This window comes from Glycine max, chromosome 13, assembly GCF_000004515.6.
Source record: "Glycine max cultivar Williams 82 chromosome 13, Glycine_max_v4.0, whole genome shotgun sequence".
Taxonomy (NCBI): Eukaryota; Viridiplantae; Streptophyta; class Magnoliopsida; order Fabales; family Fabaceae; genus Glycine; species Glycine max.
This window is the reverse complement of record NC_038249.2, coordinates 37,866,375-37,879,015: the sequence shown is the minus strand read 5'-3', so window position 1 is coordinate 37,879,015 and position 12,641 is coordinate 37,866,375. Positions and strand designations below refer to the sequence as shown.

The 12,641-nt window shown below is 32.1% G+C and overlaps 3 protein-coding genes and 1 pseudogene across 4 annotated transcripts; 1 reads left to right on the top strand and 3 right to left on the bottom strand.

Annotated features, from left to right (window-relative positions):
- Positions 1-3,290: 3,290 nt before the first annotated feature.
- Positions 3,291-5,854, top strand: LOC100796590 (unknown seed protein USP). 2 transcript variants are annotated; one of them, XM_014765938.3, is made up of 4 exons: positions 3,307-3,413; positions 3,518-3,640; positions 4,289-4,412; positions 5,002-5,854. In XM_014765938.3, exons 2-4 carry the CDS (start codon positions 3,629-3,631, stop codon positions 5,667-5,669), a joined length of 804 nt encoding a protein of 267 aa, XP_014621424.1. In that variant the 5' UTR covers positions 3,307-3,413; positions 3,518-3,628; the 3' UTR covers positions 5,670-5,854. The 2 variants fall into 2 exon arrangements, with proteins under 2 accessions (XP_003543278.2, XP_014621424.1); XM_003543230.5 differs by lacking the exon at positions 3,518-3,640 and having other exon boundaries at positions 3,291-3,413.
- A 929-nt stretch (positions 5,855-6,783) lies between these two features.
- Positions 6,784-9,644, bottom strand: LOC100777101 (G-type lectin S-receptor-like serine/threonine-protein kinase SD1-1; annotated as a pseudogene).
- LOC106794291 (G-type lectin S-receptor-like serine/threonine-protein kinase At4g27290) lies at positions 9,414-10,580 on the bottom strand. Its single transcript, XM_041008418.1, has one exon. The coding sequence runs from the start codon at positions 10,578-10,580 to the stop codon at positions 10,086-10,088; it is 495 nt and encodes a 164-aa protein (XP_040864352.1). The 3' UTR covers positions 9,414-10,085.
- A 1,321-nt stretch (positions 10,581-11,901) lies between these two features.
- On the bottom strand, positions 11,902-12,477 carry LOC100306396 (calcium-binding protein PBP1-like protein). The gene has a single exon (NM_001251266.2). It carries the CDS (start codon positions 12,391-12,393, stop codon positions 12,043-12,045), a length of 351 nt encoding a protein of 116 aa, NP_001238195.1. The 5' UTR covers positions 12,394-12,477; the 3' UTR covers positions 11,902-12,042.
- Positions 12,478-12,641: the final 164 nt, after the last annotated feature.

Genomic DNA, 12,641 nt, shown 5'->3' with positions numbered 1-12,641 from the left:
TCTCCACCCATATCATGCGATGCGGGAAAGAGGAGAAAGAAAAGAGGGTAATTTAATAGGTTGGCGATGAGATTCGGTGACTCTGGAAAAGTCATTATTATTGTTATGTTGTTGTTGAAGGTGGTTGGAGAAGACAACACAATCAAAGAGTGGTGACTAAGACTATTTTGAAGGAAAAATAATTTTTGAGACTAACAAGATGATGACCTGTTTGATAAAAAAACGTGATAACGTAACATTTTATGTATAATGTCATTATTTAGCATATGCATGAAATGTAAATTTTTTTCAGATATCTAAAGAAAAAAATAAATATTAAATAATTTTTTAAAAACATTATATTTTAAGTATAAAAAACTTAATTAAACATGTATTTTTCAATCAACTAAATAAGTATCTCCATGCTATAGGTTAGACTAAGAAAATATGTTACTTCTTTCTCCAAATAGAATTTTTTTTAATTAATGTCAAAATACAAACAACTATTTAATTTTATGTTAATCTAGATTTTTAGTATGAAATGAGTAAGCATAATGTGTAAATTTTTTTTAAAAAAAAATAAACATATTACAAAAATGAAAAATAATTTCTATGCCCCTGAGAACCAAAAAGAAAAATAGCGGTCTACAAAAAGTGACCACTCATTTGGCAAGTACATGTCCAACGAACGACATAACAATGTTAATCATTGTCCCTCTCATCAATTTTTCTAATAGTGACACACCGACACTTGAGTGTGGTAACAGTTTTTATTTTTAGCTAAATGAGTGTGTGGTAACTGTAAACAGAGTTGCCTCATGTGTTGAAAATTGTGGGTCCCAATTTGTGGTCTAAATAATTTTAGACACAAGCTACCATGTACAAGGACCTCATATGGTCTAGGTGGGTAAACAAATCATGATAATTGATTTAATGATTAAATATTGAATCACCGGGACTAAGATACATTACCAGTTATGGTTCTTATCCTTTTTCACTTGTTAAAATTTAAAATTATTTTGTTCAGTTTCCTACTCTCCTACCTTCCTCTGGATGTGTTTGTTTAAAGATAAATTAAATATGTTGATAAGAATTTAATTCTCTAGTTGTAAGTATGGAGAATATTTTATTGAAAGAGATAAAATATATTTTGATGATATGTATGTTTCAAGGATTAGTCTCATGATTTATGTGAGTATAATATTTTCAACAAAAAATAAAAATTAAAACTTTGATCTTAATTCATTTTCTTTCCATACTGATTGGTTAACCACATATTCAATATTTAAGATAATATGTTATGCATTTAAAAAAAAAACTGTTTACTAGAAAAGGACTTAGCATAGTATTAAGAGTTTATGGTTTGAGATATAATATATAATAATAATAATACAATTGACTGAAAGTTGGGGTTAAATGACGGAATAGAACAAAATAAAATACTACACGTATTATATTTTGTATTGTGTTCCTTATTTCCATTCATTGTTTTGAGTTAAATCAAAATACAATTCTTTTTAACCACTCTACTATGTTTTAATTTTAAAATATGTCAAAAATAGAATGGAAATCATGGACAGTGCTCTTAGTATGGAAATTCACCCTATTTGTTACCCATAATGGAAAACCGGCTCACTAATTCAGATTATTGAGAGGAAAATATGTCTTTTTTTAAAACAATATATGTGTAGGACTATATGAATCACAAATTCTCTTAGAGTATTTAATTTAATGGTATATTTAGGACTCAAATTCAAGTTAAATATTCAAATAAAATCCTGGACAAATTAATCCACAAGAATATCTATAATGGGAGTTTCTTAAAAAAATATCATTTTAGTATTATTTATAATTTTGAATTGTTTAAAAATTGGAAAGAGTTACTTATATAAGCAATTATTGTTTATAAGTTGTTTATCTTTGTATTAAATATAAGAGAGCGAAATAAAATATTTGTGAGTTAAACAACTTATTAATAGAAATACTTATTAGAGAGAAAATTATTTGAGTTATTTAAGATTGATAGGACATAAATTACGTTACTTACTTAAATATTATTGGAGATGCTCTAATTAAGTATGTAGTTAGTAAAGGAAAATATTTTAAGGTTTTGTTTGATAAAATTAACTAAAAGTTAAAAAGATAACTTATTATATTATAAGTGTTCGATAAAATTATTTGTTGAAATAGTCAAAAAATATAAAATAAAAAAAATAAAATTATAATTTCTTTAAAAAACATAACAAGAAAAATAAATAAATATTTTGAGGATAAAATTAAAATAAAATATATAAAATTAGAAGATAAAAACTAACATTTCAAAAAATATTATTTTAAATAACATTTCAAAAAATATTAGAAATTATTAAAAAAAAATTATTTTTATCCAACACTCAAACCAATATTTTAGTCAATAAAAAATTAAAAACTAACTGAAAACAGATGCTAATTAATTATCTATATGAAATGTATCTCCAACATGAAAAAGAAAAGAAAACATTGAAAACTTTACTTTCACACATCATGAATAATGAAATGATATAATTATTTTTTTTTAAAAAAACCTTAATTCCTTGTGTTTAAACGAGTCTGCATCCTCTCCAAAATATTGTGTCCATTATCTCTTTAGTGATCTTTGTGTACCCCTTGGCCACATTTCATGTTTAATTAAAAAGAAAAAAAAAGTTTTCTCTTTCGGTTTCGGGCTCATCCAAAAACCTGGCCGACGTTTTGTAGTTTTGTTGACTAATATATACAATTGACTCTTCTTATTATCTTAAAGGATTATTTTAAAACTCATATTAAAAATAATAAAAGAAATATTTTTAAAATAGAAAAATATATTATACATTTTAAAATTATTACAATTAAAATTTCTATATTTTACATATAATAAATATTTAAAAATGAATACCAATAATTACTAAAGTATATTTTTAATTTAAATAAATAATCCGTACAACTAGATAAAAACTAGTAATGAAGAAAACACCTAATTAATGTAAAATTTATTGTTTCCCACTTTTTTTAAAAAAATGTATATAGAAAAATAATTTTTTTCAATTTTACAATTTAATTTGTCTATATAATATTTATAACTATTTTTATTTTTCTTATTTTTATCTTTTCTTTTTCAACTCGAAAAAGTGATAAAGAGATCCATATTTAAAAATCCTAGAATTTAAGGTAAATTTTATATGAAATTTAGTCTTTTAGATTCGTCTTTTTTCAAAAACATAAAATAAAAAAAAATGAAGTCTTCTCAACGTCCACTCATTTAGTCGAATCTTTTTCAATAGTAAACAATCCAAACCTAGTCACTATATATGACATCATCCTCGCAGGAGTTCGGATCACAAATTTTCAGCTATCCCTCATTGATTGCAAGAATGGAACTCCGTTGCTTACTGTTCTCCATTTCTGTTCTTTTCGCTGTAAGTATTAATTAGGGCTGTGAAGCCTTTCATTTTCAATATTCATGCTCTTATCAACTCTAACTACTTTTTCTTAATTACGTGTTCATAAACTTAAACAACAGGTGTAATAATCAACATTAGTCGGTGGGCAAGTGTTTATATATATATATAACAACAACAACCACGCCTTATCCCACTAGGTGGGTCGACTACATGGATCAACTTCCGCCATAATGTTCTATCAAGTACCATACTTCTATCCAAATCATTAAGTTCGAGATCCTTTTTTATAACCTCTCTTATAGTCTTTTTGGATCTTCCTCTGTCTCAAATTGTTTATCTTCTCTGGTCTACTCTCTATATATATATTTTTAATTAGAACTTTTAATATTTTAAACTACATAATAAAAATTATCTTGATTTTAATTGTTTTCAGTAATTTTTTTTATGAATCTTACAATTTTATCATAAAAATAATTAAGAAATAAATTTTACATTTTTTTATTCAGTAGCAGACAAGGTTGTACATTGTACCCCAAAAAAAAAGACAATGCTGTACAAATCATAAAAAATACCCGAAGATTGTTGCTAATAAAATTACAGAAAGACATTTTAATATCATAAAAAACAATTAAAATTAATATCTGAATAATATAATGAAATGTTTAAAGTTATACATTAGAGGTATATTATCAAAATCATTACATTTATTTTATATGCTATAAACTTAATTATTTTGGCTCCAAATTTTTTTGTCATCCTTTGCCACTGAATGGGACTCTATCTCTATGTGTTTCCATTTGCCAATACAATGATATTGTTTAAGACATGAGACTAATATGTGAATGTATATATATATATATATATATATATATATATATATGTTGTGGCAGCTTGGTCTTGCAAGAGAAAGCCATGCCCAATCATCAATACCAGACGAAGATTTTTGGCATGCTGTTTGGCCAAACACTTCCATTCCCAGTGCATTGCGAGAGCTTCTAAAGCATGGCCGTGAAGGTTAATTGGTTGCATCTTGATGAATTATCAACTCTAGATGATTAACTCTTGTCTATCTGGCCCTGATGGGTGGTTTAATTTGGAGGGTCAACAACTCTGAGTATATGATTGAAGAGGGCAAAAAAAAAAAAAAAATAATCCAAACAATTTTAATATGAGATTTTTTTTAATTTCTTTGGTATTAATGCTCCAATCTTTATCTTCTCAGCTTGTTAGAAACCCCTTAAATTCTTAATTTCAACTTTTTTTTGAAGGACTTAAATTTCAAGTTATTCAAATATTAAAAGTAAAAAATTGAATTCCCACAAAAAATTTAGATTCTATTAACATGTAATGTTTAGTATTAATATTTGTGTGTATTTATGAGTAGAAAAATATTTTGATATATAATATAATATATTATTATGGAGTATATTTATATTTTAGAGTACTTATACATTACTAGGATTGTTATTTATCATTTTCCAAACATGTTTATGTGTTCTTATCCTCCTACATGCATTAGCGAGTTAGAAGGTTAGACTTGGTTTTTGTTGTGAAGTAGCAACGACGAGAAGAAAACTTGACATTTTTAATTATTATGATACAGGTGTTGAAATTGATAATCTCCCCATGCAAATTGATGATACGCAGTACCCAAAAACCTTCTTCTATGAACAAGACCTTCATCCTGGCAAAACAATGAATGTACAATTCAGCAAAAGTCCCTTTACACAACCTTTTACAATATTGACATGGTTAAAGGGCTTGAAAATTAAAGACATTGATAAAGAAGGATATACTTTTGATGAGCTATGCATCAAGACAAAACCTAATGGAGCAGAGCACAAGTTTTGTGCAAAATCCTTGGAAACATTAATCGGTTTTGCAATTTCAAAGCTGGGAAAGAACATTCAAGTACTTTCAAGTTCCTTTGTGAATAAGCAAGAGCTATACAAAGTGGAAGGAGTGCAAAATCTTGGAGACAAAGCAGTGATGTGTCATAGGCTCAATTTCAGAACGGTGGCATTTTATTGCCATGAAGTTCGTGGAACAACAGCTTTCATGGTTCCATTGGTTGCTGGCGATGGAACCAAAACTCAGGCACTTGCTGTTTGTCACTCAGATACTTCTGGCATGAATCGTCACATTCTTCATCAAACTATGGGAGTTGATCCTGGAACTAACACTGTTTGTCATTTCCTTGGAAGCAAGGCCATTTTATGGGTACCAAATTTAGCTATGGACACTGCCTATCAGACTAACATTGTTGTTTAGTCAATTCATCTTGAGAATGAGATTGTGTACGCAGTAAAAAATAAATTATTATGTGCTGTGTGTTCTGCAAGTACCTAGCTATGTGCACTCTTAAGATTTGTTTCCCTATAGAAGCATCATCCTGTGATCAGTGTGCTTTGATGATGCTAATTTGATGCAATAAATATGCAGTGTGTTTGTTGGTATTCTAATATTTTCTTTTTTCTTCTTTTCTTAAGGACTTCCGTTCTTCCATCATGCTTATTAAATACCTGGAAACACATTGATAAACTTATTGCTCACAACACATGTAATCGCACCAATAATCTCAATTTTTTTTAAAGTTTTGCTAATTGATATATACAAAATGAAATCATATGAATCTACGTACACAGACGGTGGTATTTGTGTTGGATAGTGAGAGCGAGAAAGGAATTGAGGATGATGAAAGATTGGTGAAGGTTTTTATGAGTGAGAAGAACGTTTTCAGAGATGTATAGTTTGAACCTTTCCAACGAGCTAGATGAATTTTAAAATAAGGAATAAAATAGGAAGGGTATAATTCACAAAAAATTAAATAAAGTAGGAAGGATATTTTACGAACAAATTGTTGTTACATGTGATATTGACTCGATTCCTTTCAGTAAGGTTTTGGATTTAAATTTTATGGATGAAAAAAATATAATAGAAATAAGAGATTTATTGGTGGATACTCCGCACAAATGTTATAATGACCCCCCAAAAATTAGAAGGGTTTTCAGGAAATTTATTAAAAAAAGGGGATGGAGTGTATTTATTAATAAAGTGGATGTAAATATCAACTGCCCAAGAATGGATCCTATAAAATCATGAGAATTAGGCCTTCCTATGTCCATATTGAACATCCAACCCACGTATAAATTTGAGAAAGAGTATTAGGGATATTTTGATCATCTTTCTTTAACTTTACATGTACGATAGTGAAAAAAAAAAGAAGGTAAAGTCTCACTTCTCTTCAAAGATCTTTGGAGTTTATATTTCTTAAGGTAATTGAAAAAAGAAATGAATGGAACAGATGAATTTGATCAGTAAGCTTAGTCGGATTCACTAATAGTCTAATTATATCAGAAATCAAAGCACTGACACACTTCTCCAATGACAGACAATTTTTGCATCTAAATTCCATAATGTGCATCATAGTATAGTGCTAAAGCTCCAGAATCTATTAGTTGTAGTGAGGTAAATACTAAATGGTCCTCTACCGAGGCTCTAACATGGTAACACTTATATCATTGGTGGAAGAAAACTTGTGCTTGGTAGAGGAATCTGCTTCAAGACAAAATTTGTCATTCTTCAAAAAGAAAGGAGGCTCCTTAGGTTGAGGCAAGGCACTCTCACTGCTCAACATCACTACCACAGTTGACATACTTGGTCTATCCTCAGGATTCTGTTGGACACATAGAAGACCAATATGGATGCAACACAATGCTTCCAATAGAACCGATGAATTCTCCATGCATGAATCAATCAAGTCCAGAGGTCTGCTTTCTCTCCAAAATCTCCATCCCTAAAACGTGTTAAGGATTTGTTATACCTAAGGTTTTCTGTTACTTGTAATAAGTAAAATGAAACACGTGTCCTTTTCAGTTTTCACTTACTTGTCCAATAAGGTTTATGCCGTTGTTTGAATGGGAAAATCCCCTATTCTTCTTTCCACTTACTATCTCCAGCATTAGTACACCAAAGCTGAAGACATCAGATTTCACTGAGAATAGACCATAAATGGCATATTCAGATGCCATATAACCGCTGAAAAGAGTCAGTAAAAATACGGTTTAGATCATCATTGAGTGGTGGTGGATGCAGATTACAAAGTGCAAACTATGTTGTGATATTAACTTACTATGTTCCTACCACCCTCCTTGTGTTTCCTTCGATCTGATCTCCCCAAAAAGTTCTAGCCATGCAAAAGTCTGATAATTTGGGTTGAACTCATGGTCAAGTAGGACATTACTTGCTTTAAGGTCTCTGTATTATCCTCAACCTAGAATCTTGATGAAGATACAGAAGTCCTCGTGCAATTCCACAAATAATGTTGAAGCGCTTAGGCCAATCTAAAACGTTCCCTTTTGCATGATCTGCTAAATTAACAATATTGCTAACTCAATCCCAGGAAACATGGAAGTAATCGGAAAAAAAAGACAGAAAAGGGTAATGTGAAGGAGAAAATAGAGGAGGAAAATGTTGGATTTTGTTAGGTTCCTTCCTATGTGGAATAAAGGTCTAAATGAGAATGTCCATATATCTCACTTATTTAAGTGGAGAAGGATCATATTAGAGAGTGAAATATAGTGAGAGAGACTCATTTGAGAGGAAAAAACACAAATCATTGAGAGAGAAAGAAGGAGAGGGAAAATCATTGTGATTTTCGCATATCCACTAGAGAGCGTTTTTTTCAGATTGCAACTGCGGATTCGTTCACCGTTGGATTGAACTTATTTTTAGACAACATGTTCTACGCGCATGATCTGTTCTATATTTTGGAATTTTATCTTCTTGTCTCTATTATACCAATGAGAGGTTTGTTTTGATTTGACTGTTTGTAGCACATTTTAGTGCACTTGTTATCTTGTATCTTCATTGATTACAGTGGAGTTATTTATTTGGTCTGGACGACCCGTGATTTTTATCCTTGTATTTAGGGGTTTTTCTCATTAAACAAATTGTGTCTCTGTTTTTTTAATTTTTATCTTGCGCTCTATACTTTATTGGTGTTTCTCACAAGTTCTCTTGCAAGTTTGGGAGAATTTATTTATTTTCACTATCTATTTCTCTATTATTAAGTTTTTTATTGCGTTTGCCTATTTTGCCATTAGAAAATTCTACAAGAAAATGGAAATTAAATTGCATAAGATGTGAAGAGATCATAACCAAAGATAAAGAATTCTAGGCTTTTGTTAGGCATGTATTCATATATAACCATCTTCTCCTCTCCTTCAATGCAACGACCAAGAAACTTGACTAGGTTCCGATTCTGAAGTTTGGCAATCAATATGACTTCATTCTTAAATTCATTAAAGCCTTGTCCAGAACTTTGTGAGAGCCTCTTCACAGCAATTTCATGTCCATCGTCTAGGGTACCCTGTAATTTCTTACACATGCAAACTTATAAATATTGTTAATAAGATGAATTCCAAGTTTTTATGTTCATCAGGCAGTATGCTGCATAATTACCATGTATACAGCCCCAAATCCACCTTCTCCCAGCTTATTGTTAATTGAGAAGCCATCAGTAGCTTTGACAATTGCAGCAAGGTCAACTAAAGGAAGTTCAAGGTCTTCTTTCACGTTTTCTTCATTGTTCTCTACCATCAAGTTGTTACCTGTTTCACATGCTTAAAAGACATAATAACATGCCATTAATTTACAGCACCGGCACATTAACAGAATTTTTTCTTTAGAAAAATGCCGAGTCATTTGAGGTTTTAGTCCATTGATAGAATTGAGAATATATGCTTCTTGCTGTGCTCGTTATTGACAATTGACAACAAACCACAAGAACAAATTACACTATATTGTTTGTAGCATCAACTTAAAATTTACAACCACCAAAAGACGAAAAAAAATGAAGGAAAATATGAGAATGGATGTTTAGACTGGTAAGGCTCTTGCATATTACTATTAACAAGAGCTGGACTAGCTACACCTGTGCATTGTGATTTGATTGTAAATATGTCAAGGTGGGGGAACATGTCATGTAATGGCTTTAACACCCGGGCCACCAAATAATAATAACAGCAATATGTAAAATTATAAGTACATTCACTAAACACAAAAAATTGATATTCTTATTATGTATATCACTGGCAAGTCCTTGAAATGAATACAAGAGTAAGAAAGCTACCTCTGCACTTTTTCATTCTCTTGCCAACATTTTACAAAACCAGAATGATTGTGAGAACTGAGGCAACGATGAGGATTATTGCCACCACCTTCAACCTATGTTTTTCTATCACAGCTTCATGTTTTATACAGAAATGAGGGAGCAGACTCAGTTATGACTCATTGAGAACTACTAAGAAGTTATGACAAAGCAGAGCAAATAAAGTAAAACTAAATCATTTTGCATCCTGAATGAGTCAATACATAATCAATGACTTCAGAGTTATCAAGTCAAGACCTTACCTGATTCTGAAATTTTAGTTCTAACATATAGATCCCGACCACCACCCAAAAACTCTTATATCCCAGAGATCACCAAACCTCATCAAACAACCACTCCCTCCTCCTCTAACATCTGAATTTGCATATGCTTTACATGAGCAATTCTCCAAGCCTTTTTCCCTGCACTCATTGAGACTCATACTCTCATTGACCCAAGAATGTGAAGTATCTGGAGCTTTCAGGCCACTAAGTTTGGCAAACCCATGTTTCCTCCTTTCCTCACAGTTCCATTTTTCAGTGAGAAAACACCCTTGAGTCCAGTCCATAATGTCCCAGTTCCCCGGTCGGTCTAAACCCACTTAAACAGTGGCACACAGGAGAATCACCTATTACACGATTCCCATTTGATCCACAAAGATTGTAGAAGTCACAGTTATCTCTAGGCACAGATGCATAAAGCCTCCAACTTTGAGCCTTCTCAATCCATATGTACCTTTGGCGAGTGGAAATGGTTTGGTTCATAACAATCCTTGAAACCAAAGACTCATTCCTGAGGCTGTATGTGTAGTACACCTCATCCTCGTTGGAAACAAACTTGAACTCGAAAACTGGATTCGCCTTCAATTCCAGGGCACCACTGAATCCAAGACCACTCCAATGACTGCCATGATAAAACTCCTTTGATCCCTTCCACATAATCACTTGAGGAAATCCTTCAAGAGATATACCCCAAGTAAAATCCCCAGGTGATGAATCATCCCAGTTCTTCCAAGCTGATACGCGTCGCATGAGGCCAGTTCATAAGTCCCAACCCAGCTTCATTCCTGGTAAAAGTGTATCAGAAGGGTAGTCAAAGCCTTGCCACAAGTAGTTTTCAAGATCTTGGTTTTTTTTTTTTTTTTCTGTATCTGAAAAGTGAAGAGGAGAATGAGCCTTACACCATGGAACTCACGGTTTCAGTGTTGTGACTTTCTGTGTTAGCTAAAAAACATGAAACCTGACTATAACGGCTGCTGAAAATTTCCACAATATCTTGCGTGGTAAGAACTTTTTCTTTTTAGAGTGTGTTCGGTTTTCTAATTTCCCAGTTTCCAATGCACATTTAATGGAAATCCCACTCTCAAAAGGCATTTACGTCGAAACAGAAAGAAATGTGAATACAAACACACCTTTAGAAGTTTGTGTCAAATTCTTTTGTACAGGCATTGACAGGTTTTAGACAGGAATATAAGAGTATCTATTTTGTTAGTCCTCAATCCTCATGTTCTGTCAATGGCAAGTGTGTATGGTTTTAAATTGCGGTAACAGTTTTATCAGGATCGTTGATATTATGAACTAATGGATATGAATTAGTATTTTAAATTAGAATTGAACTATAAGAAAGACTATTTACTTGTAGTCACTAACGGAATCTAACTCAAATGTTTGAGCATGATGCATGAGTCGAAATTAGAATCCAACTCACCCTGCTATCATCCTAGGCAAATAGAAGCATGAATCGAAATAGAAAATAGTTATATAATATGAATGGACACATCCTGGGATTGCCTCTTTTCCTAGACTCATAGCATTGTCTCCATGCTTCCTTACATTCATGTTTGAAGGATAAAGCATGAGTTCCTTCCAGAAACGCAAAGGGTTGTCAGGTAAATGCGTATATGCTTAGTGCATGTCAGGACTAAGTCTAAGTCCTCAAACAACAGGTCAACCAAGGGCCTATTTGAGCGGCCAGAGTCCACACACGAGCTTTTCAGTCCTCTAAACCATAGTTTTTGAAAACGATATTTCATCTAAAGATGAATATTGAGCAATGACTAGTGGAAAAAAAAAAACTTGCATTTTGGTCCTTAATTGGGTTCACTCCAAGTCTTCTCCACTTTATTTATTAGCATGTCTAAGCCAATTGAGTTGAACCCTATTTTAGGTTGCCGACAATTTGGACTAAATCACAACCAGTTCAGATTGAAGTTTGTCCAAGGCAGGAATAAGAATTGCATGATCCAATCATCAATTATTTACAACAGAAAAAAATTGGAAACAAATTGCAAAAAAAAAAAAAGGTTAACCAGCATTTGTGCATAATAATTGAATTAAAGTTGAGAATTCAGGGTGAAGGAACTAGGAAGTATCAAATTAATCACTTTTGCCATTTCATTTTTTTTTAAATTTTCTTACATAAGTATATGGGAAATTGCCCAAAATGACAAATGAATTAAAAGAGTAAGGGAGAAAGAGAAAAAAATTACAAGAATTAGAAATAATCTTTAAGCTCTTGTTGAAGGACTTGTTCAAGCCACATCTTTGAGCCCTCCATCAATTCAGGGCTGAGTCTGAACATCAAGACACAGAACTCCATCTGGTTGAGTGCACCGTCACCATCAAAGTCACCTTCCAAAACCATGGAGCGAAGATCCTCATCACTGAGACCCTGAAGACCAAGCAAGTAAGAATTCCTCTTGAGGCTCTCAAAAGTGATGACCCCTTTATCAGAATCCTTCAAAAGATCGAACCCATTGCACAGTTCATCAATTAGGCCATCCCCACCAAGCTTGTTGGCCATCACAGGCAAGTAGTCTTGGAAGTTGTTTTCTTGTGCAGCCATAGTGGAGAAAAGAAAGAGCAAAGAGAGTAGTGAGAGTATAAGAGAGATAGAAATTGATGTGTTAACGAATGAGATTGTGATGAGGGTGATGAAGGGAACATGATTGTATATATAATAATAAAGATGAAGAGAGGAATGTGGGGTGGGATTTTCCAAGAAGGAGAGGGCATAGATTCATTGAAGACAACTAAGCAACAGAGAGGAACAAACTCGGTCAGAGACACACACGGTTTTACTTTGGTGTGGAC

Bases quoted from the DNA above. Each gene is read 5' to 3' on its own strand.
- LOC100796590 (XM_003543230.5), top strand. From the start codon at position 3,306: ATGACATCATCCTCGCAGGAGTTCGGATCACAAATTTTCAGCTATCCC. The intron at 3,414-4,288 runs GTAAGTATTAAT...ATGTTGTGGCAG, and splicing joins CCATTTCTGTTCTTTTCGCT to CTTGGTCTTGCAAGAGAAAG. The intron at 4,413-5,001 runs GTTAATTGGTTG...ATTATGATACAG, and splicing joins TCTAAAGCATGGCCGTGAAG to GTGTTGAAATTGATAATCTC.
- LOC106794291 (XM_041008418.1), bottom strand. From the start codon at position 10,580: ATGCGACGCGTATCAGCTTGGAAGAACTGGGATGATTCATCACCTGGG.
- LOC100306396 (NM_001251266.2), bottom strand. From the start codon at position 12,393: ATGGCTGCACAAGAAAACAACTTCCAAGACTACTTGCCTGTGATGGCC.